This window comes from Prionailurus viverrinus, chromosome F2 (genome assembly GCF_022837055.1).
Source record: "Prionailurus viverrinus isolate Anna chromosome F2, UM_Priviv_1.0, whole genome shotgun sequence".
In the NCBI taxonomy this organism is placed as follows: domain Eukaryota; kingdom Metazoa; phylum Chordata; class Mammalia; order Carnivora; family Felidae; genus Prionailurus; species Prionailurus viverrinus.
In genome coordinates this window covers 37405140-37427527 of record NC_062578.1, presented here as the reverse complement: position 1 = coordinate 37427527, position 22388 = coordinate 37405140, and the positions used below count along the sequence as shown (strand labels likewise).

The window sequence follows — 22388 nt, the reverse complement described above, 5'->3', positions numbered from 1 at the left end:
GTTCATCTGTATTCTTGCCATCTGGGTAGAAAATAGCCATATCAGTCCATGTGAATCTAAATTTATCTAATTTAGTTCTAAAGGGGATCTAAATATCTCCTTATAGATGATGCTGGAATTGTAGAAGATTGTTCTTTTTCTGATTTTCCTTTTTTTAATTAATTTTTTTGCATGAAAATAATTCTGAAATTTTAAAGTAATATTTACCTAGGTTATCACCTAGTTTAATTTTTAATAGAATACTAGGGTGATACTCATGTGTGTATGGTAGTTTTTTATAATAGAGTATGCCGGTCATTGTGTGCTGTAAGGAATGAAGAAGAGAAAGTTATCATTTGTCTTTAGGGAGCTTTGATGAAAAAGGAGTGACTTTCTTGAGGTAGTGAAATATATTCATTTAGTTATTGTCTAAAGATAATTATGTTCTAAAGCTGTATCACATTAGTACTATTTAGAAGACTTTGTTTCTAGATAAAAATTGCTGTAAATCCACTTGTTTACCTTGCATTCTTTTCTTTTGCTACAGCATGGATTTGAGTGAAAGACCTAAAGAAATCAAAATCTCCAGAGTGGAACAGAAATTCAGAACGTCTTCACAAGAAATATCCGCTGCGAAGGAACCCCACAAAATAAGCTCTAATGATAATAATACAGTATCAAATACTCTGGTTAGGAGGAAAATCCCAACCTATCAGCTTTCACCAAATAAATTCTCAGGTGTAAATAAAAGTAGAGATCGGGCTTCTCAGCAGCAGACCAACTCCATCAAAAACTACTTTCAGCCGTCTACCAAAAAACGGTATATTTTAAAATAATGCCTCTGTGTCTCTGAAAAATATTAATATCTGTTATATGATTATAGAATGCATTTAGTCTGTGTTCTGCTTGAAAATGCTTCTGTGGAAAACTGACTCTTTGACCTCACGCCCTTTCAGAAATGTCCAAATCTCCTCCTTCACTAAGGTCGTTGTAGATAGATTATTTTTTCCTAGATAGCTTAGCTTACCTGTTATTTCATTTTACCATGCTTCTTTTGAAGAAGAGCTTTCCCACACCTCATTCTTTCAACTTCTCTTACCTCCTCTAAGACCATGCTCTCAGTTAGTTTCTCAGTTTCCAGTGCCTTTAATTATTCTAGGTCCTTCTCTTTTCAAAAGCTGTCTGTCCCTTTTATTTTTTGAAACCTTCTCTTGACTTGTTTCTTTCCTCTAGCAAATGCCTTTTGTCTTTCACGATCACTATTAAACTTCTCAAAAAAAGATATTACTGTTACTGCTCCCATTGCTGTATGAAATAATTCTTAACCAGCAATATTTCATCTTGACATGATGTCCTTGAAAAGTAACCATTGACACAGTTGCTAGCTCTAGTGGCCTTTGGTATACTCAACTCTTGAATCTTTATTCTCCTTACAGTGTCTTCTCGGAAGTAGTAGTAGCTTCTGGTTGTTTTGCTTCTCTGCCCCCTTTGAGGACTTCTTTCTTTTTTCGTACTACTGCTTTTTATGTGTTGTATGTGGTACCTTTAGAGTTTCATGACTTTATTACAGATGATCAATATATTTGGCCTTAACTTAACCTTTAAACCTCACTTCTGCTTTCCCACAGGAATTTTCTGCTGTTTTCCCAAATAATTCACCTAAATCTTTTCTCCTCTGTCATCGATTATGTATTTTTTCTATTAGTAGTTCACTTTGTCAAAATCTTTGACTCTCTATTCTACCCCCCCAAAACAGTATTGTAATTCTTATTTTCATTGTTTCCTAAATTCCTCCCTTTTCATCTGTTTGTATTGCCAGCTCTCTGATTTAAACTCTACCTAAATTATTGCAGAAACCTCTTGATAAATCTGTCCAGTACCCTGATACTATATTTGTGTTATTAAAATATCACCTTGATTATTCCAAATTAGCATGAATTCAGTAAACTTTTGGGAAGCAGAGATCCACATTTTTATGTTCCCTGTGGATGTTAGAAGTACAGTATATAAATGAATAAACTATTCAGTACTTAAACAGTATTGTATAGAAAACTCTTATAGTCACTTTTTAAAAAAAATTTTAATGTTTGAGAGAGAGAGAAAGAGACAGAGAGCACTAAGTTGGGGAGGGGCAGAGAGAGGGAGACACAGAATTCAAAGCAGGCTTCAGGATCCAAGCTGTCAGCACAGAGTTCAATGCAGGGCTCGACCCATGAACTGTGAGATCATGACCTGAGCTGAAGTCGGACGCTTGACCAACTGAGCCACCCAGGCGCCCCATGTATTCACGTATTACTTGCAGTGTATAGTCTGTGCTGTATTGTGGATAGAGCTACTCTGACTTATTACCTTCAATTAGCTCTCATTAACCCATCAGGTTTTATTTCCAAGGTAATTTTTCCCTGCCTGCAAGTTCCCTACATTATAAAGTAAGCTGTTGTTTCCCAGCAACAAATCCTCTGTATTTTTATGTCTTCCTACCTTTTCCTCTCCATTGATTTATTAGCTACTGCTGCCTTAGCAGAGAAGATAGACTTCTCCTTATTGTTTTAGCCGTTGGGTTGGCAGTCCTATGAAAGCAGTAGTCTATATGAATTATGTACTTTTTTCAGATGTCCTTTTTTTTATTCCCAGTAATATTAATAAAAACAAGAATATTGTGCATTAAATGGGAGGAAGTGAATATTGCCAGATATCCGCTGCGTTCATTTTCTGTTTTGTTTTCTTCTCTCCTTTTTTAAATCTAAGGGAAAGAGATGAAGAAAATCAAGAAATTTTTTCACCCAAATCAGCAAGAATAGAAATGTCTTGTTCTCTGTTAGAACAGACACAACCTGCTCCACCCTCAGTATGGAAAAATAAGGAACAGTCTCTACTTCAGAGTGAGGTTCTGGAAAAGAAACCAGATAACTTACTTACAGATACAGATTTAAAATCCACTGTGAAAAGTTCTGCCAATGAATCTCTTTCTACAGACAAACTAAGATCAGAAAAAAGAAAAGAAATTGATGATTTAGCCATTGAAGATGAAATATTGGAAGAGTTACTCAACACAAAACCAGAGTTAGAAATTGGAGTGAAAGTTCAAAAACAAGAGGAAGATGTCAATATTAGGAAAAGGCCAAGATTGGATATAGAAACAAATGGCACTTTTAATTATGATGAAGCAATACCAGAAAGTAACAGAATATCTGTAAGTAACCTTTTTTAATGAGAAGTATCACAGACAGAAACTTAGAAGATTAAAAAGAAATTTAAGACAGTAGAAGCATCCACTGTTTCCTTGAAAAAGTTCATGTGTTCAGCACCCAGTATTAAGTGTAAGGATTTGTTGGTGGATAAGGTAAATATTAAAAATAGTGTTTCTTTGACAGTATATAATAAATGACAACAAACTGTTGTTCATGATTAATATAGTTCCAGGCTGTATTATTACTATACTATTATATGAGACCTTTGGCACTGATGGTAAGTATAGGAGATGCCTTAATAGAGCAAGCAGACATACAAAAATGAAGAAAGTTAGTAAAACAAACTATGAAATAAATTGTTAGATAAATCAGGTATAACATCAGTAGGAATTTTTATTTTCATTTTGGTCTTTAATATCCTATTTTCATGAATGTCAATAACTTGTCTTACCACTTTGATCTAAGAAAAGTCTTCAGATTATTTTGTATTTTATGCCTAAGTTGCCCGCTTCTGTAGAATAGTTAGGTCATTAGGTGAGAGCATGGACCTGATGAAGTAAAAATATAATATTCTGATCTTTCATTTAGGTTGATTAGCTCTACTCTTGTTCATGGTTGTGGTCACTCCCCTCCTATAAATGGCTACTGCATAAGAACAGGACTGAGTAAAAGGATAAAGATTAAGTGGTTGGAAGGTATAATGATTTAATAAGTATTTGTTAACCTAGTGTGTATCAAGCACTGTAAATCTGTAACTACTGTTGAGAAAACAAAGTAGGTGTCCTGTTTAGCCTATATATTGGCATCTTCCTATGAGAGAAAATCCTTATTATTTGTTAGTTTATTTTGAGTGAATCTTAAATGCCTTTCTGTGGATCAGATGCATCAGAATCAGCTGGTGAGCTTTTTTTTTTTTTTTTGAACTTTATTTTTAGAGAAATAGGGTGCATGTGAGCAGGGGAGGGGCAGAGAGAGTGGTGAGGGGCAGGGGGAGAGAGAGAGAGAAAGAGAGAGAATCCCAAGCAGGCTCCATGCCATCAGTGCAGAGTAGAGCCCAACCCAGGGCTGGAACTCACAAACCACGAGATCATGACGTGAGCCAAAATCAAGAGTCGGACGCTTAACCAACTGAGCCACTTAGGCACCCCAGTTGGTAAGCTTTTTTAAAAATATGGATACCCAGACCAAAATCCCCAAAGATTCTGATACATCCAGTTTTCTTCCCAGAAAATGCTCCCTCATTTTTAGTTCAGAATTCCTTTTGCTGTCTTTAAAAATTCTAAAATCAGTGGCTTAAATAAAGTAGGGTTCTTTTGTTCCTATAAAAGAAGCCCAGGGGGACAAAACATAAGAGATTCTTTTTTTGTTTTTTTAACGTTTATTTATTTTTGAGACAGAGACAGAGCATGAACGGGGGAGGGTCAGAGAGAGAGGGAGACACAGAAACGGAAGCAGGCTCCAGGCTCCGAGCCATCAGCCCAGAGCCCGACGCGGGGCTCGAACTCCCGGACTGTGAGATCGTGACCTGAGCTGAAGTCGGATGCTCAACCGACTGAGCCACCCAGGCGCCCCAATACATAAGAGATTCTTAAATATGAAGAACAAACCGAGGGTTACTGGAGAGGTTGTGGCAAGGGGGATGGGCTAAATGGGTAAGGGACATTAAGGAATCTACTCCTGAAATCATTGTTGCACTATATGCTAACTAACTTTGATGTAAATTTTTAAAAATAATAAAATAAGCCCAGAAGTAGGTAACCAAAGCTGCTTGGAAGTTCCATGGTATTAATTTCTTAGGTGTCTCTTTTTCTCTCTACTAGGTGGCACCTCTAGCCATCATGTCAACTTTCCAGGGAGGAAGAACAAGGTGGAGAAGGGGACAGGGTAAAAAGGCCTCTCCACTTAAGTTCCCCCTCACATTCTAAGGAGCTCTTTCAGAAACCTCACTTTATAACTTTGGTTATTAGCCAGAATTTAGTAATGGTCTGCATGACTCCCTATCCCTCACCTTTAGTCTACAAGAGAGTATGGGAAATGTTTTAAGCTTGACACATTGCTGTCCCTAACAAATTTAGCATTAGATAAGGAAGAAAGAATAGACAGTGAGATCCTGTTTAGCCAAATTGAGAACTTCAGAGAAAGGGAGGTTCTTTATTATCAAAGATTAGCTGTCACTTTACAGAAGAGGTTACTTGAACCAAGTGGTTTATATATCCTGTAAGTTACTTGCTTAGCAATTTCCACTAGAGTGGAACTTCACGTTGGTTTCATGTGGTATTGGTGAAGTCCAAGGGATGATTTCCTAACTACATTTAATAAATTTGTATCTCTTTATAAAGGTATGTTTATTTGTATTATGAATTTACAATGTTATTTTAGCTCCAGACTATTCCAAAATTTGTGTTCAGACTACTTAATACTATAAGCATTTAATCTTTGGAAAGTTAGACTCTATATTATTTTCATTACACCATGGAAATGCATTTCCCTTGCAGTGTATCTTTCCTTCTGTACTCATTTTTAGTTTTCTCTGGTATGTTCTTATTTTCTTTCTCTAGTCTTGTGCTATTACATGCTTTCATTTTTTTAATAGCCTTTTTTTTTTCTTCTATCCCAGATTGGTCCACTGTTCACAGTGGCTACAGCTCTGTCTGAAAATGGTTATGGTTTTAATAGCAGAACTCTTTGGCCCCTCCTGTATGGCTGTTAATATTCTGAAATACTCTGCATTGACTGCACATTCTCCCAGGGTTCATGGTCACTCAGGGTTGGGCATTTGATCCTAGAGTGGGAGAGACAGGAAGTGATCATTATACACCAGTGATACGGGATTTAGTAAACAGTCTTTTGTGTATCTGAAAAGACCTTTCATTTAATAGCTGAGCTTTACGTGCTGTATATTGATACTAGGGCATACAGTTACTTTATTTTGTTCTGTGGTTCTGTAGCATAATTTCCTCTGTCCTTACTTTACTACTTTAGAATTTATAACATCCTAAATAAAATTACAGAAATCTTCTGGAGGGTGAATAGTGATTTGATTGTGATATACTTTTGGGTATATTAAAAGTTCAGTCACTGTATTCTAACACTCTACATATTTAGTAAGAGCCTGTTATTTTGCTTTCAGTGTAAGATAATTTTTGACAACTTTTTATTTTGAGATAATTGTTGATTCACATGCAGTTGTAAGAAATTATATAGAGAGATCCAGTATACCTTTCATCCTGTTTCCCCTAATTGTAACATCTTGTATAATTACAGTACAGTATCACAACCAGGAAGTTGACATTGATGCAGTTCATCAACCTTAAACAATGGGAGATTATTTTTAATTTTTTCACTTTTATCGTTTTAAGAATTTGTTGTTGGAAAGTCCTTGTAGATGAGATGTTCATGGAATAAAGGAATTGCACTTACTTTTTTTAGCTGTGGAAGTGATTATCAGGAAAAAAATTCTTAATCCTTTCATTTAAAAAACTTAATGTGGGGCGCCTGGGTGGCTCAGTCAGTTGAGCGTCCAACTTCAGCTCAGGTCACAATCTCACGGTCTGTGAGTTCGAGCCCCGCGTCGGGCTCTGGGCTGATGGCTCGGAGCCTGGAGCCTGCTTCCGGTTCTGTGTCTCCCTCTCTCTCTGCCCCTCCCCCGTTCATGCTCTGTCTCTCTCTGTCTCAAAAATAAATAAATGTTAAAAAAAAAATTAAAAAAAAAAAATTAATGCAATTTTAAGGCAAAAATGTGAAACTTCTCTTTGACATTGGATTCCTTAGATAGATTTCTAAAATCTGTTGATGATAGAACCACTCTTTTTCTATTTTGGGATTTAAATATAGGTTCTAGCACATTTATAATACTTTTTATAAGCTGAAATAGAAAGCTTGTGACTAGATATTCCTGCTAGAAGTTTATCCTTATATATATGACAGCTGTGCCTGTGTCGCGGCCTTACAGTTTCGTAGTCTCACAAAATACAAACATGACTCATCCTTAACATTTCCTCTTCTTAATAGCACCCACTGAGTGCAGAGCATCTTTTCTTCACCTCATTCTACCCTCCTGTTCTAAATTAAGGTTTCCACTTCTTTTAACTACAGTATCTTCCAAAACCTAGTAGTAATACCTACCACTTACTGGATATCATCATTCTGTTTATAGCAATTCTGCAGTGAAGCAGTACTATACACATTGAACTGATTAGGAAATTGACAGTAAGGTATTAAGTAACTTGGCAAGGTTGCTTAGCTAGGTTTTGAACTGGGACGAAAATGTAGGGCTACTCTGCTCTTTTGGCAATTCCTTTTATCAGCTTTCTTAGAATGACATTCATTTATCCAGTTACTCCAGGCATCGGGCATGCTAACATGAAAGGCTGTCTGAGAGGATAAGTTTGCTAGGCCTTTAAAAGGTAGAATCTCCAGGGACGCCTGGGTGGCTCAGTCGGTTACGCATCTAACTCTTGATTTTGGCTCAGGTCATGATCTCATGTTTGTGGGTGTGAGACCCGTGTTGGGCTCTGCACTGATGGTGCAGTGCCTACTTGGGATTCTCTCTCTCCTCTCTCTCTCTGTCTGCCCCTCCCCAACTTGTACTCTGTTTCCTTTTCAAAATAAATAAATTAAAAAAAAAAAAAAAAGAATCTCCAAGACTTGGTGATTGACTCAGCATGAGAAATGGAGAGAGAAGAAAAGAGTATAGGATAATTCCCAAGTTTAGAGTTTGAGTGCTTGGGTGGGTTGTAACATGATTCTCTGGGATGGGAAATAACTGCTCAAGAGGATGAGCAAGTTTGAAGGAGTGGGGCAGTATAAGGGAGAAAGGGCAGGGGTGTAAAATGTTCTGATTGTGATTAACTTGCAGTGGGTGATGTATATGAAAGTAGTGAAAGGGCACATGTATAGTGCCCTTAGTATAAGGCTTAGTATACTAATATACTAATATACTAATATATAATATACTAATAAAAGGCTTAGTATAAATTTTTAACCTTACTATTGATAAAAGTATTAACTCTGTTTAGTCCCTAAGCAAAAACAAAGTATGTACATTTGTTTTTCTGTCCTTTCCAACTTTTTATTACAGTTTTTCTGAATTTAATATTGAATCATTGAAAATTTGATGTAAAATCGTATGCTCCCCTAGTGTACTCAAGGGATTATAGTTTTTACTGAAATTGTCAGAAAGCCATCTATGTAATATCCTCTTGTCTGGAACCTGGTCTGGATATTGGATGTGAAGGAAACTACAAGGCAGTTTGCATTTTATTGCAGACATATATCTTGAGTAATTAAAGTAACCCTATTTCCTTTTTCCTGGATTAAGGGCAATTTAAAATTAAATACTAAGTGTAAATTTAGATAGAATCCTTTAAAAATGTTTCTATTTTAGAGTATAAAAGTAGTACATAGCTATGTAGAAATATAGAAAATCAAAACATAACGATTTGTTGATAATCCTACCTACCATCTGTAGATAACCATAGATAATATTGTATTTTATTTATTAATTTTTATTCTGCAAACTTAGAATCAACTGTTAATGTAATTTCATAGCCATTTTTACTCATTTATACTATGGTCACGTCTCATATTGTAAAATAACTGGTATGAACTTAGATTGTGTCCTCTTTGCTCTTGTAATTCATACTGCAGTGTCTTTTTTTACGTAGATTTCTGTTCTCAGCTTTTCTAGGAAAGATACTTGAAAATCAAATAACTGGGTCAAGAACATGAATATTTTTAAAGTTGCCATTTTATAATTTCTATGAACAGTATTTTTATTTCTTTAGCAAGAAAATGAAATTGGGAAGAAATGTGAGTTCAAGAAAGATACACTGTGGTCAACTAAAGAAGAACTATCTGTAAGGAAATTTTTCTTTAATTTTTATAAAGATTTGACTTAATGAGCAACATCTGATCAATTACTATTAGTTTACGTTCTTAGGATTCATTATTTCCCTTTGTGTAATTTTGGTCTATTTCATAGTTACGCTTACTCTGGGAATAATTTGATCATATTATAATCATGATATACCAAAAAGAGGATAGAGAAAAGCCTGAGTATAATTCCCTGCCTTCTGCATAAATGTTTGATCCTGAACAAGTCACTTCCACATTTATGGACCTCAGGTCTTTATAAAATCAGGTCAGCACTTTTCCAACAGGGTGATCATTTATATCAGATAGAGGAATGGATGTGAATTATTTCTAAATGCTAAAACACATTTACAAAAGTATTAAGTCATTGTTAATTTATTAGAGTTCCTAATTACATTCTGTCACTAATAGATGAACCTTGTCTTTTGACTTTCCACTTTTTTTCTTTCTCTCCCTGTTAGCAACTTCCATTTGAATAGGCAGTAAAAGAGTAAAAAACTTAGATGGTCAGCCTTGAGTTGCTCTGACAATGTTGATATGTAACTAGTTGGTTAATAGAAAATTACCTAAAGAATCTCATCCAGTAACAGGAAGGAATCTTCAGGCTGATTTAATACTGTCAATCTGCAATTAAAAAATGGCTTTCAGTTAATGAGTAATGAGTGTGTCCAGAACTAATAATTTTTGGAGATGTGAAAAATAATGTTACTGAAAATCCAAGGAAGCTTAAATATAGTAGATGAGAACTTGTAGAACAGATTGTTACACTAATGTTAGTTCATGGTTTTTATGATAAGTAGACAAAACAGATTCCTTGCTGAGAAAATATATAGAAGATGAAGTATTGAGATGATATTCATTGGAATAAGCTACTAAATTAAAAATGCTAAATAGTTTTAGTCTTCTGTCATAGATGAGTGTATAGAGTATTTGAGTAAGTAATATTCTGGTTTTGAAGTAGTTATGATTTGATTTCCAAATACAGAGTTTGGGTGCCAGAAATAAACCTTTTTTTACTGTTTTTTTTTTCCTCAGGTATTTGAACTTTTTCTGTAGATGCCCAAATAAGTAATTTTCTTTTCCTTATCTTTTCTGCTTATGTATCCGTCGTAACCCCGTTTAAGATCAAAGATGAGCTTCAGGGTGATGGTGATATGTTTCCAAGGAAGGTGTTACTGACTGAATTTAGATCACTGGTGGTTAGTAACTTTACCTCCAGAAATACATCCTGTGTAAATAGTGATTATGGTCAATTAAAGAATTTCAAGAAATTCAAAAAGGTATGGTATTCCTTTAACTACAGTATCACCAGAGGGCAGCGTTTGAAATGTTTTTAGAAATACTGTTGATGCTAAATAGTAAAAGCGGTTCATGTTGAAAACTGATACTATTTCTTCTGCTTAAAACAGTTAAAATTATTCTAGTAAGAACATAAACTGACAGTTAATGAATATGTGAATAAATATATGTTGAGTATATAAAGAATACATGGAAACAAATTTCATTGAGACTGAATTCTTTAAAGGGTGCTGTTTACCTGGTCTTCTCCACCTTAAGGGGCAGGCTTTAGGCTATATTGAAAGGGTTCTTCTACTTATAATAAGGATCTCTGGCTACCTGAAAGGACCTGAAAGTCCTTAACTCAGGACTTTATGAAGATAATAGATCTGTTTAAAATAACTGAGCACATTAAATAATGAAAAGTAGGCATTTTACTGTTATGTGTATATATAAAAAATATAAATATGTACCTGAGTGTTACCATCAGCCAGAGTTTCTTCTTTTTTAGGAACTGATAAGGTATTTAGTTTGTCAATATGACTAAAAGGATATTTCCGATCCAGTCTGTATTTTGTTGTCTATTGCTGGGATATTTGCTTCTTGTTCCATACCTACTACTTACTACTACCTTTTGCTTAAGCAGTTAATTAGAATACAGTTAATTTTTTCAAAAGTGGTTTCTGTGGAAGACTGCCTTTCACTAGAATATGATCTGTTTGATTCTTGCTGTGACTATGAGGTATTGTAGCTTTTCCTCTCTAATGTGAGCTACTATTAACATTTGTTAATTTTTTGCTTACTATGACAATGTGTAAAAGGTTCTGAACTCCCCTTTCTTCTACTTAGAGTGGAAGATGGAAATACTTCCCATTAGATGGCACCCACTTAATTCTTTTCCATCCCTCAGGTGTAGCGCATGAATACCACAGGGTTATTCTTTTTTTAAAAAAAATTTTTTTTTTTTTTAACGTTTATTTATTTTTGAGACAGAGAGAGACAGAGCATGAACAGGGGAGGATCAGAGAGAGAGGGAGACACAGAATCTGAAACAGGCTCCAGGCTCTGAGCGGTCAGCACAGAGCCTGACACAGGGCTTGAACTCACGGACCGTGAGATCATGACCTGAGCCGAAGTCGGACACTTAACCGACTGAGCCACCCAGGCACCCCGTCACAGGGTTATTCTTAACCGAATGGTTATTTCATGTTCAGTGTCATGTTACCAAGTCTCATTGTTGAATCAAAATTCAAAAGACATACTTTTTTTTTTAAGTTTATTTATTTATTTTAAGAGAGAACATGCAAACGTGGAAGAGGTAGAGAGAGAGAGAAAGAATCCCAAGCAGGCTCTGTGCCATTAATGCAGAGCCATTAATGCAGAGCCACAAACTGTGAGATCATGACCTGAGCTGAAATGACAGAGTCAAACACTTAACCGACTGAGCCACCCAGGCACCCCTGATACATATTTTTTATTAATGAAGTTACCAAAGATAAAGCAATCCGTGTTGGCCCAGGGATGGCCAAGAGCTATAAAGTAGTACAAACTTCTGGAAAGCAGTTTGGAAAAATTTTATTTTTTTAAAAATTTTTTTTGAAGTTTATTTTGAAGGGGGGTCAATGGGGGAGAGGCAAAGAGCAAGGGAGAGATAGAGAATCCCAAGAGGCTCGAAGCTTCACACTGAGCTCGACACAGAGCTCAGTCTCATAGCTGTGAGATCATGATCCAAGCCAAAATCAAGAGTTGGACGCTTAACTGACTGAGCCACCCAGTTGCCCCTAATCTTACTACTTTTACTTTTTTTAACAGGTCATATTTCCTGGAGCAGGAAAACTTCCACACATCATTGGAGGATCAGATCTAATAGCTCATCATGCTCGGAAGAATACAGAATTAGACGAGTGGTTAAAGCAGGAAATGGAGGTTAGTAGGAAGTGAGGCCTAGTAACTTGCTTGGTTTACATTCTGGTCCCTTGTGGTTTCTTTAGAGCACATCCTTCGTAAAACCAAACTTAAGATAATTGGCCTAAGGTCATTCATTAAGGAAAATTCCTGAGTTACAGAGCATTAAGGTTAATTTGTATCTTTGCATAATGCTTCTTTAGAGACTTTTAGATTTATTAGTTAAAAAAGATGGGACCCAGACAAATGAGTTAAGTTTACATCCTAATGTAAAGGAGAGAACAGAGACTTAACCAGCAAAAAATAAAAGAATACTAAAAGATAACTGTTAAAAGATGGTTGTACAGTCATACGGGGGATATTACAAGTAATATCAGTTATATATAGTATGTGAATGAACTGGGCTTTCCAAATCTGGAATTATCTTTCAGCAGTTCTGAGAATTTCTCAGTCCTTATTTTAGTATTACCTTGTTCCTGTTTTTCTATTGTATCTCTTTTTTCTTGTATATTAATTTTTTAAGGAATTGCCATAATTTTTCCATAGCAACTTCACCATTTTGCATTCCCACTGATATGTGCAAGGGTCCAGTTTCTCCACATCCTCTCTAGCACTTCATTTAGTTTTTTTTTTTTTTTTTTTTTTGATGTACATTTAACTGGTGTGAATCTCAATGTGGTTTTGATTTGCACTTTCCTAATGATTAATGATGTTGAGCGTCTTCTCATATGCTTATTGGCCATTTGTGTATCTTGTTTGGAGAAATATGTATTCAAAAATCTCTTCTGATTATCAGATTGTTTATCTTTTGTTGTTTTTGAATTATGGGTGTTCTTTGTATATTTTGGATATTAGTCCCTATTATCACATATATGATTTGCAGGTATTTTCCCTTTCTCTAGGTTGCCTTTTCACTCTGTTGATTTTGTATTTTGATGCACAGAAATTTTAAATTTTGATGTAGTTCAGTTTATCCGTTTTGTTGTTGCTTACCTGTGCTTTTGGTATTATATCCAAGAAATCGTTCCCAAATCAAATGTCAGGATTTTTTCCCTTTTTTCTTCCAAGAGTATTATAGTTTAGCCCTTATATTTAGATCTTTGATTTTGAGTTAATTTTCATAAAGGGTGTAAGGTTAGAGTCCAACTTCATTCTCTCTAGTTACACTTTCACACTTTGGTTCAATGATACATGAACATACCATCTCGATGGTGACAAGCCAGTTATACTATTGACAACTGTTTGCTGTGAGAACCTTGCCTTAATGCCTCCTCCCCATGGGCAGTTGTTACTGATCCATCTCATTTTTCCCCAGAGTCTAAGTTTTAAGAAGGTAAGAGAAATCATTAAATAATGTTGGTTGATTATTAAGTAGTAATTATTTACATTTAGTTCATATTCTTAAACTTTTAATTATGAAAAGTTTTCAAACATACACAAAGAGAGGAATGAAACAAACCTCAAACACAGATTCAACAAATATCAGGATTTGCACATCTTGCTTCATCTGTTGCCTTTCTCAACTTTTTTTTCTTTCTGGAATATTTTTCTTTCTGGAATATTTTAAAGCAAATCCCAATCATTTTTCATTTCATTTTTATTTATATGTTCAAACATACAGATTTCTGATCAAGTACATATTATGTCAGAGTGTGTCTTCCTATCACTTTACAGTAGGGTACTTAATACAATCAATTCATGTTCAAAACCCTAAACTAGGATCAGCAGCATAATTTTGATACTTGAAATTGCTTTAAAGTTTTATAATTTCGCATACTTGCCTTATGGCATGTCTTCGATCATATCTACAACTAATATGTTGCCTAAGTCTCAGGAAACCAAATCTCAGTTATGACATTGCTCTTTTGGGAAACTATAAACTGCTTTACAGCTCTCCATGTTAGAATGTGATTTTCAAGAACTCACTGTTTACACATAACAGCTGTATATATTTATATACTGCTATAATGAGAACTCACAGGAAAGATTATAAAAATAAGCTTCTCTTTTCTTTCAAATTTTTTAAGAGAGCACATGTGCATGGGGGTGGGAGAGGGGCAGAGAGAGAGGGAGAGAAAGAATGCCAAGCAGGCTCTATGCTGTCATTGCAGAGTCCCATGGGGCTCGATCTCACGAACTGTGAGATCATGACCTGAGCTGAAATAAAGAGTCAGACAGACGCTCAACCAACTGAGCCCCCCCAGGGTCCCCTATGCTTCTCTTTTTTTTACTTTCTTCCTAGGTGTTTTGAGTCCTAATGGATATTATGTAAAAAGACCATCTACCTGATTCATAATTCTTTCAACCCCTGACTTTTTTTTTAACTGGAGAATTTAATAAAATTAAGTAAAGTGGACAACTTCTGCCATAGAGGAAGTTACTGCATGGAAGTTAAGATTTCAGAAACATAGGACTATTGAATTGAGAGATAATCAAAGGCCTCCTCTAGGGTTAGAATGTTTTCTTCTTAGTCTTTGTATTGCCTGATTGTCCAGTCCTCCTGGAACCCAAAGGTGGGCTCCAGATAGGTTGTCTCAGCAGGCTATTTGAAGTAGGGCCACTTGGCAATTGAGGGGTGAGGATAATAACTCTTCCCTGAACTCTACAATTTTATATCCCTTTCTTTATCTTATTTTATATATATTTTATCTTTTTTTTTTTTTCCTCTGAAATTTATTTCTTGGTAACTTCTCCACATTGTCTTCCAGTTTGGTACTTTTCCCTTCCACTCTGTCTAGTTGGTATTCCCACCCATTCATTAAGTTTTCACTTAGCCTATTGTATTTTTTCAATTTTGGATGTCTGTTTCATTCATTTCTAAATCTTGTTCCCTGCTGATATTTGTAAGCTCTTCTTTTGTTTTCTGTGCCTAAAATGCTTGTTGCTATTTATGTTTGTGCTAATCATCTCCTATGGAGCCTTGTTTCCAAGTACATATTTTGTGATCTTTTTATGTGAACCACTCATTTTCCTTGTAGTTTGATCTGTGGGAATTCCTTGAGTTCTGATCCTCCAGAAAAGATATGTTGTGTCTGCCAGTCTTGTTCTACTACTAGGAAACCACTTTAGCCTCAGCTGGCGATTTTCTTGGATTACCTAGGTAGTTAATTCCTAGGATCACCTAAAGTACTCAGAAACCTGAGTGAAGGCCAGCTTGTCATTATAAACTTGATAGTTTTTTTCTTTCCTTCACCCTGTGCTAGGGTCAAGGCAGACAAGTTTCTTTCTTATCTTCTTTTGTGTTGTAGACTTTATTCCTTTTTCTCCCTTAAATGCTGGAGTCTTTTCTTAGATCCCTCATCTTTGATTTTCTCTCATATCACTCATCACCCATTGCAGACATCAAAGGCAGAGCCCAGTTTTTTTATGGTTTGTGGATACCCACAGAGGAGGGCAAAAGCTGGTTGTGTTGTTAACTTCTCAGGGTTTTTATTCTTCTTCATCGTGGGTTTAATGTAGTCTCTAGCAATTTGTTTTTAAAAATGCTTTTTAATTAAAAAGTTGTTACAAAGGTCACTAAAAAATGGAGGTTGTTCAAGGTCACTTAGGATATGTAGTGTCAAAAAATGGAAGAATGAAAATGACATCTTTCCTCCTTTCTTTTTTGAAAGAATAAATGGCCTTACTATTTAAAATGTGCATTTCAAAGAATTATGGTACTGCCCAAAATAATGATGAGGTTACAATCCTGAAGTCCAGAAATAACCCATGTAAATTCAGTAAACTATTCCAGACGTCTCTTTATTGAGGAGGAGTAATAGCTAGGACAGAGTGCAAGAGAAGGGGAGGATCGATAGAAGAAAGTAAAGCTGAAAGCATTGCTGAATTTGTGCAAATGTTTCTTCTCAAGATATTTTGTTTTCTGAGATGCATCTAAGACCAAGGGGTGATAGATACAAAAAAAAAAAAAACCACTATCAGATTAGAATCAGTATTTGTTTCAAACTGCCTATTTGATTTTCGATGGTTTTTGGCTCCCTGCTGTCAACAGTGAGGAGATTGTACTTCCTCCATTCTCCCTGCCCCCGCCCATCTTCTGACAGTCCTTTCTTACCTCCCTTTTAAAGGTGATTTGCACTTGCAAGTCAGAAGCAGTGAGAATGTGTCTCAGTGTTTCCCAGTTCTCCATTTGTTTTCCCTGAAATACAGTATGTTATTTTGATCTGCAGATGCATTTCTTTTTATTTCAAGGAACTCTTCTGTTACATCTTTGAAAGCATTTTTCTATTTGCTGGGTTCTGTATATTTAAGATGTAACCATGCTTTTATTACATCACCTTTACTCTCTATACCAATTTCTTCTGCACTCCCTGTGGTTTTCTTAAGCTCTTTCACTGTGTCAAAAATTCACATTTCAGTTGTGTCTGTGTTATTCTTCGTCAGCTATATGACCCTGGGTGGATTACTTGATTACTTTATGCTTGTGTTTCTTCCTGTGTAGAATGGGAATAATAATAGTACCTCCGTTTCACAGAATTTTTGTGAGAATTAAGTAAGATGCTATTTATAAAGCATTTATAACCATGGAAAGAGTCAGTGTTAGCTATTTCTAATTTATTTGATTCTGAAATGGTGTTATTAATAGGTCTCAGTGTTTTAACATTTGTTCCCTTCTCATTGTCATTGTGTTTTGTCATCTAACTTTTTGGTTCTCCTTTTATTGCTTTCATGTTCTTAGTAACTTTTTTTTTTGATCCTTGGATTGTTATTTCTTGCAGACTAAGTTCTTCATTTATTTTGCACGTTCTGTTCCAGTTGCTGTCCTTTGTTTCCCCTTTAGTATGTGGAGTAGTTTTTGGTTTTCTATGATCTTGGCAGCTGTTTGGAGTACAATACCCTGTCCAGATACTGTTTGCTTTGCGAAGCATCCTGTGCTACGTTATGCAGGGATTACTATCTAAAGACAGTTTGTGAGGCAAAAAGTGAATGTAGTTGAAATTACTCCTACCCGAGCTCTTAGCTTTCTGGTGGAGAACGGAATGACCCTTGTGCCTCTGTACCGTCAGTGTGGCAGTGTGCTCGGGGCTGCAGTGCATGTCGCATCTGGTTTCTGTTGCCTGGAGACTTTGAATCCAGGAAAGGAAAGGCTCAGCTGGACCTGTGCATCGCTTTCCTGGGGTTGGAATTAAATGTGTACCAGGGAGCGTATCTTCTCCCAGAAGACAATCACCTGCCATTTTAGGTTGTTTACCTAATTTGTCAGGGATGTGTGGCGCCTGTGCCTGGTCAGTGTTAGTCCCACTCACTTCCCTGTGCCATTTGTCCCTTCCCAGCAGCCCACCAGCGGTGTTTTCTTTTGCCTGCTCAGGCTGCTTTTTCCCAAAATTGGAGTATTGGTAAGCATTCTCAGGTTGGTTTTAGTTCTGTGGCATTGTTTCATGTGCTGGGGCAGTGTTAGAAACATCTGCATCAATCTTTTGGTTCTTTGCAGGCCACTTTTTTCAAGGCTGTGGCTCCTTGATTATTATGGCTGTAAGGTTTTACTTGTTCTTGGACAGGGAGGGTTGAGAGAATGACAGTGTAGCTGCTGACTTTTTTCGGTCTTTTGTTTATTTGATTAGAATTAGTAGAGTCTGTGTTCCAGATTTATTCCACCAAATCTCTCTTTGCTAGAACAATTTTAGGTGAACTAGGTTGTTTTCACTCTTTAAGATAATAAGAGTTGACTTTGTTGTGCAACTACGCTGTCTGTATAGAAGTATGTTACTGCTTTGACATCATACTTCCCCAGGCTGGTCCCAGCCGCTGTTCTTAAGTATCTTTTGCCTTTCTTTCATTCTTTGTCAGTTCTTCCTTTGGTGCTTCTGCTGTAGACCAGTCTTTGTTTTCATAATCACTGAATCTGTTCCTGGAGTTTCCTTCAGTTTAGGATATTTTCATTCTGTGCATTAAACATAATAATTCTTTGAGACATTATCCAACCTGATTGGAATTTTGAAAGACTGGAGATGTAATTCTCCCAAACCTTTAAAAAGATGTCAGTAATATGAGGATTTCTATTTCTTAATACTATTTTACTTAATGTTTCTACTAAGGCACATAAAATAAAGCTGATTTTTCTTTACAGTTGTTCTTTATTATAAGTTTAAAATTAGCATCCCCTGCCGGGAAGCCTTTAAGGATAATTATGATAATGATACCAGCCACTTTTTTTGACAGCTCCTTGATAAAAATCATTATCTTCCCATTTATGTGCTGCTATACCTATTAGAAAATGTGGAAAGATGTAATTTCATTTTGATATTTCCCTGTATGAATAGAAAACCATTCTGGAAGAATCCCTGCAAGTCCTTCATCTAGGCCCTTTCCACAGATTCAGAAGCTCTGTAATAGCCTGTTAAGACCTGGTGGTGCTCTTCTTACTTACGAAGACCTGGTCAAATCCTGTTCTTCATACGACAACCTTAAGTTACTTAACCTAACTCTTTGTTCCCTTATTGGTTAAAACTAGGATAATAGTCTAATAGTAGTAATGAAGTTATATGAAGATTAAATGAGATTTTTTTAATAAAGACTTTTAAGATAGTGTCTGGAAATACACAAATGTAAGTTATTAACATAAAAATAAACAGTATGTACATTCAAGGAACTTCTGGTCTTTTAGGGAAGATATGATACAGGGTGGAAATTGATACGACAAATCTGAGTTGTAGAGCTGAAGTTTTATGGGGGTTCTTCATAGCAGATGTTATTTTTAAATGAAGAGGATTGGATAATCATTGGTAAAGAGGTGAACATGTTCCTGGGCACATAGTAGGCCCTAAATTATTATTGAATGAATGCACACTGAAATATCGTCAGATATGGGAAGAGGAAAGAAAAGAGGTAATCTTCTGGGCAGAGAGAAAAATATGAACAAAAGCAGAGAGGGATGAGATATTTGTTGGGAGGTGAGTCTGGTTGGTTGGTTGTTTTGTGATTGAGTTTTAACAGACATACAGGGTTTGTGAAGAGGGAGGTGAGAAATGACTGAGAATGTAGAATGGAGCCAGATTATGAAGGTCTTTTCCCATTTTAAGGGTCAAACTCAAGAATTTGTGTTTCCTTTGGTAGGTGGAAGAAGTCACTGAAGGGTTTTGAATGGCACATGGTAGGATCATAGCTACACTTTAGAAAGAGGGACCCAGCACAGAGTTTTTCTGTTCCTACCTCTCAGCAGTGCATTAGGAGTTTGGCAAGTTTATGTTGAAAATACTTTTGTCAGTGAAGTAACTAAGCATCAGCCTCAGAGCCTGACTTGGGACCTTGGGGAAGAAAACCATTGCAGCTGGAGGCTGCTCTGGTTGAAGATGGGGGTAGATTTTGCCATCTCAGCCCCTTCAGTAGTCCTGTGACCTCAAAACACTTAATTTTTTTAAAGCGTTTTGTTGGAAAAAAATATTTAAAAACTCAATAAGCTAGCAATATATACTTATATCGGTTGCCTTTGGGAAGGGATTAACTGGAGAATGCTGTTTAATTAGAGAACATTTGCAGAATTTTTGGCAGAAAGTGAAAATGGAGAGGATCTGGTGAATGGGGGAGATACTGATAGAGGCAAGAACTCGTAAACCTGGTGACCTTATGGATGTTGAAATCTCAAAGATAACTGTGACTACCCAGTATATAGCAGTTGATGAACCATACATTCGTTGTTAAACAAATGTTTGATATTGTGTCAATTTTGACAGGTTCAAAATCAACATGCAAAAGAAGAGTCACTTGCTGATGATCTCTTTAGGTAAAGTTTAATTTGTTTTCTCTTGAATCTTTGAGATGTATATAAAATGCCATTTTACTCATAGAGATTAAATATTCATTTCTTCTGACTTTAGAAATAGACGTTTAGTCCCTTCACCTAAATAATGTTTTGTTTTTAATGTATGTATTTTTACTTTGAGCACCTCTTAATTAGGTTTGCTAGATATGTCTTTGAGGTTTGGGGTTGATTCAGTTGAACCTGTATCACATGATATTTAAAATTTGTATGGGGGCATTCATGCAAAAGAAGGGTCCCGCACTGGGTGAATTTGGCTGGATACATTTGTGAGATTTTCAGCTCTGAGTAGAATTATGAATGAATGGGTTTCGAGTTAAGACAAAATACCAGAGCATTTGTTTAGTTTTAGTTGGCACAAGCATAAAAACAAGAGGCTGGATTAGAGTTTCAAATCAGGTTTTTGTGGGAGGTTGAGAGGCTTTATAATGGGTGATTATAATTTAATTCTGACCTAACACATTTTCAGCATTCCTGCAGGCCAGAAACCTTATAATAATTAGCTCTCAAATACTCACAAATAGTATAAAATAAAATTACTTTTCCTACTGGTAGGTAGATACTGGCTAGGGGAGAATAACATTTTCCCAAATTTACTTAAAGACAGAACCGAGAAGTACTGTGTCTCAGAGTTTGTTTTGCAGCCAATTTGATTCTTTAATTTTATTATTAACAGTATATATCATTGGTGAAAATGGTGACATATGGTGCTGATTTTTAAGTAGTTAAAGGAGAATATATGGTTGCCAGCTAAATTTGTTGAAATACTGTAGGAGAAAATTTTATAAATAAGTCTTACTTTTGGCTCATTATACTCTCTTAGGCAGATGTTATACTTTAGTTGGGAGTTGGAGGAGTCTGAAGCCATACTGGGAAAGGTGGAAACAGATTTAGTTTTGAACTGTTTTCATTAATTATTTTAATGCTTTTACAGGACTTTTTGTTATTGTTGATGTTGTTTTATTTTTACCAAATATTCATCTAACCAACATCAAAAGGACAAAAGAAAGTAAAAATATCAGTGCTCAATGTATGATCCTAAGGATAAAATTGGCATGCTCATTGTTTGCCAGAGTGTAACTATATTTTGAAAGCTCTTTAACTTTAAAAGTGAAAGAAATGCCATCATTTATCTAATGCTTTAACTTTATTTTTTTCTTTGCAGATACAATCCTAATGTAAGGAGGAGAAGATAACTGAGGATTTTATGAAGAAGTCACAGAAAACATTTCCATCAAGCATTTATGTCCTTTTCCTCTAGAATATATACATAAAGTACATAGAAGAGATTTAAATTACAAATGTTTTAGGCCCTAGATTTGTTGAATAAAATGCACAGAATTCCCATTTCTTTTGTGTGTGACAGTATTATTCAGTTTCCAGTCTTTGTCATCTCATGTCTTATGGTAATTTTTTCATTTTTAAATGTGGTTGTTGAATACTTAACATAGTCACAATTCAAAATGCTAAAACAATAAAAGAATAAGAAATTAAAGTCTCCCTTCTACGACTGGTCTAGCTACTTGGTTCCCCTCAAAAAAAAAAAAAAAAAAAAAACAACTATGATCCTTCTTTCTTATGAGTCTTTCTGGAGATTTCCTATTAAAATTCTTATGCATATTTTCAGTAATTTCCTACAAAAATGATAGCATAATATATACACTGTTCTGCACCTTGCTGAATAGATTGGAAGATCATACACGTATCAGAGCATACTCCCCCCCCCCCCCCCCACTATACCATAGCCTTCCTTGAGCTGAACTGACCCAAATGAAATGGATTTCCGTGATGAAGATGTCACCACATATCATTCTAGTACTAGAAAAGACAATATGAAAGACTTCTTCAAGCTCGTATAATGGGAAGACTTACTTGGTGATCTTACTGAGCTGGGTGTACCTCTGTTTTGAGCTTCTTAGAGTCCTAGTTTTCCTACCTGCGAAGTGTAAGTGATAAGATTGTCTTCCATGTTAAAGGGAGATGGTAAGAAAAAAGTCTTTTTTTCAAATTTTGTATGAAGACAACCTTGTACATTAGAATTGTAATAGTCTTGGGGTGCCTGGGTGGCTCAGTCGGTTAAGTGTCCAACTCTTGGTTTTGGTTCAGGTCATCATCTCATGGTTCGTGGGTTCAAGCTCTGTATTGGGCTCAGTACTGCTGGTGCAGAGCCTGCTTAGAATTCTTTCTCCCTCTCTGCCTGTTTCCTGCTGCCCCCCTCCCCCATCAAAATAAAAGGAATAAATGTACTATTGCTAGATCCTCATGGAAGATTATTGATGTTGACCACCTTTTCATGTACTTGTTGGCCATTTGTATATATTCTTTGAAAAAAGGTCTATTCAGCTCCTCTGCTTGTTTTTTAGATTGGATTGTTTTTTGCTGTTGAGTATATATATATATTTGGA

General features: G+C 35.8%; 1 protein-coding gene across 3 annotated transcripts in view; it reads left to right on the top strand.

Moving 5' to 3' along the window:
- The window catches only part of NBN (nibrin), a 51672-nt gene extending 30342 nt beyond the window's left edge, over positions 1-21330 (top strand). For 2 of the 3 annotated variants that reach the window (XM_047841829.1, XM_047841828.1), the window contains exons 10-16: positions 527-799; positions 2728-3172; positions 8957-9028; positions 10169-10324; positions 12135-12248; positions 19898-19947; positions 21149-21330. In XM_047841829.1, coding sequence (XP_047697785.1) covers positions 527-799; positions 2728-3172; positions 8957-9028; positions 10169-10324; positions 12135-12248; positions 19898-19947; positions 21149-21179 — 1141 coding nt within the window. In that variant the 3' untranslated portion in view covers positions 21180-21330. Of the gene's footprint in view, positions 1-526; positions 800-2727; positions 3173-8956; positions 9029-9153; positions 10145-10168; positions 10325-12134; positions 12249-19897; positions 19948-21148 lie in introns of those variants that run through there. The other variant, XM_047841830.1, reaches the window with a different exon arrangement.
- The last annotated feature ends 1058 nt before the right edge of the window (positions 21331-22388 follow it).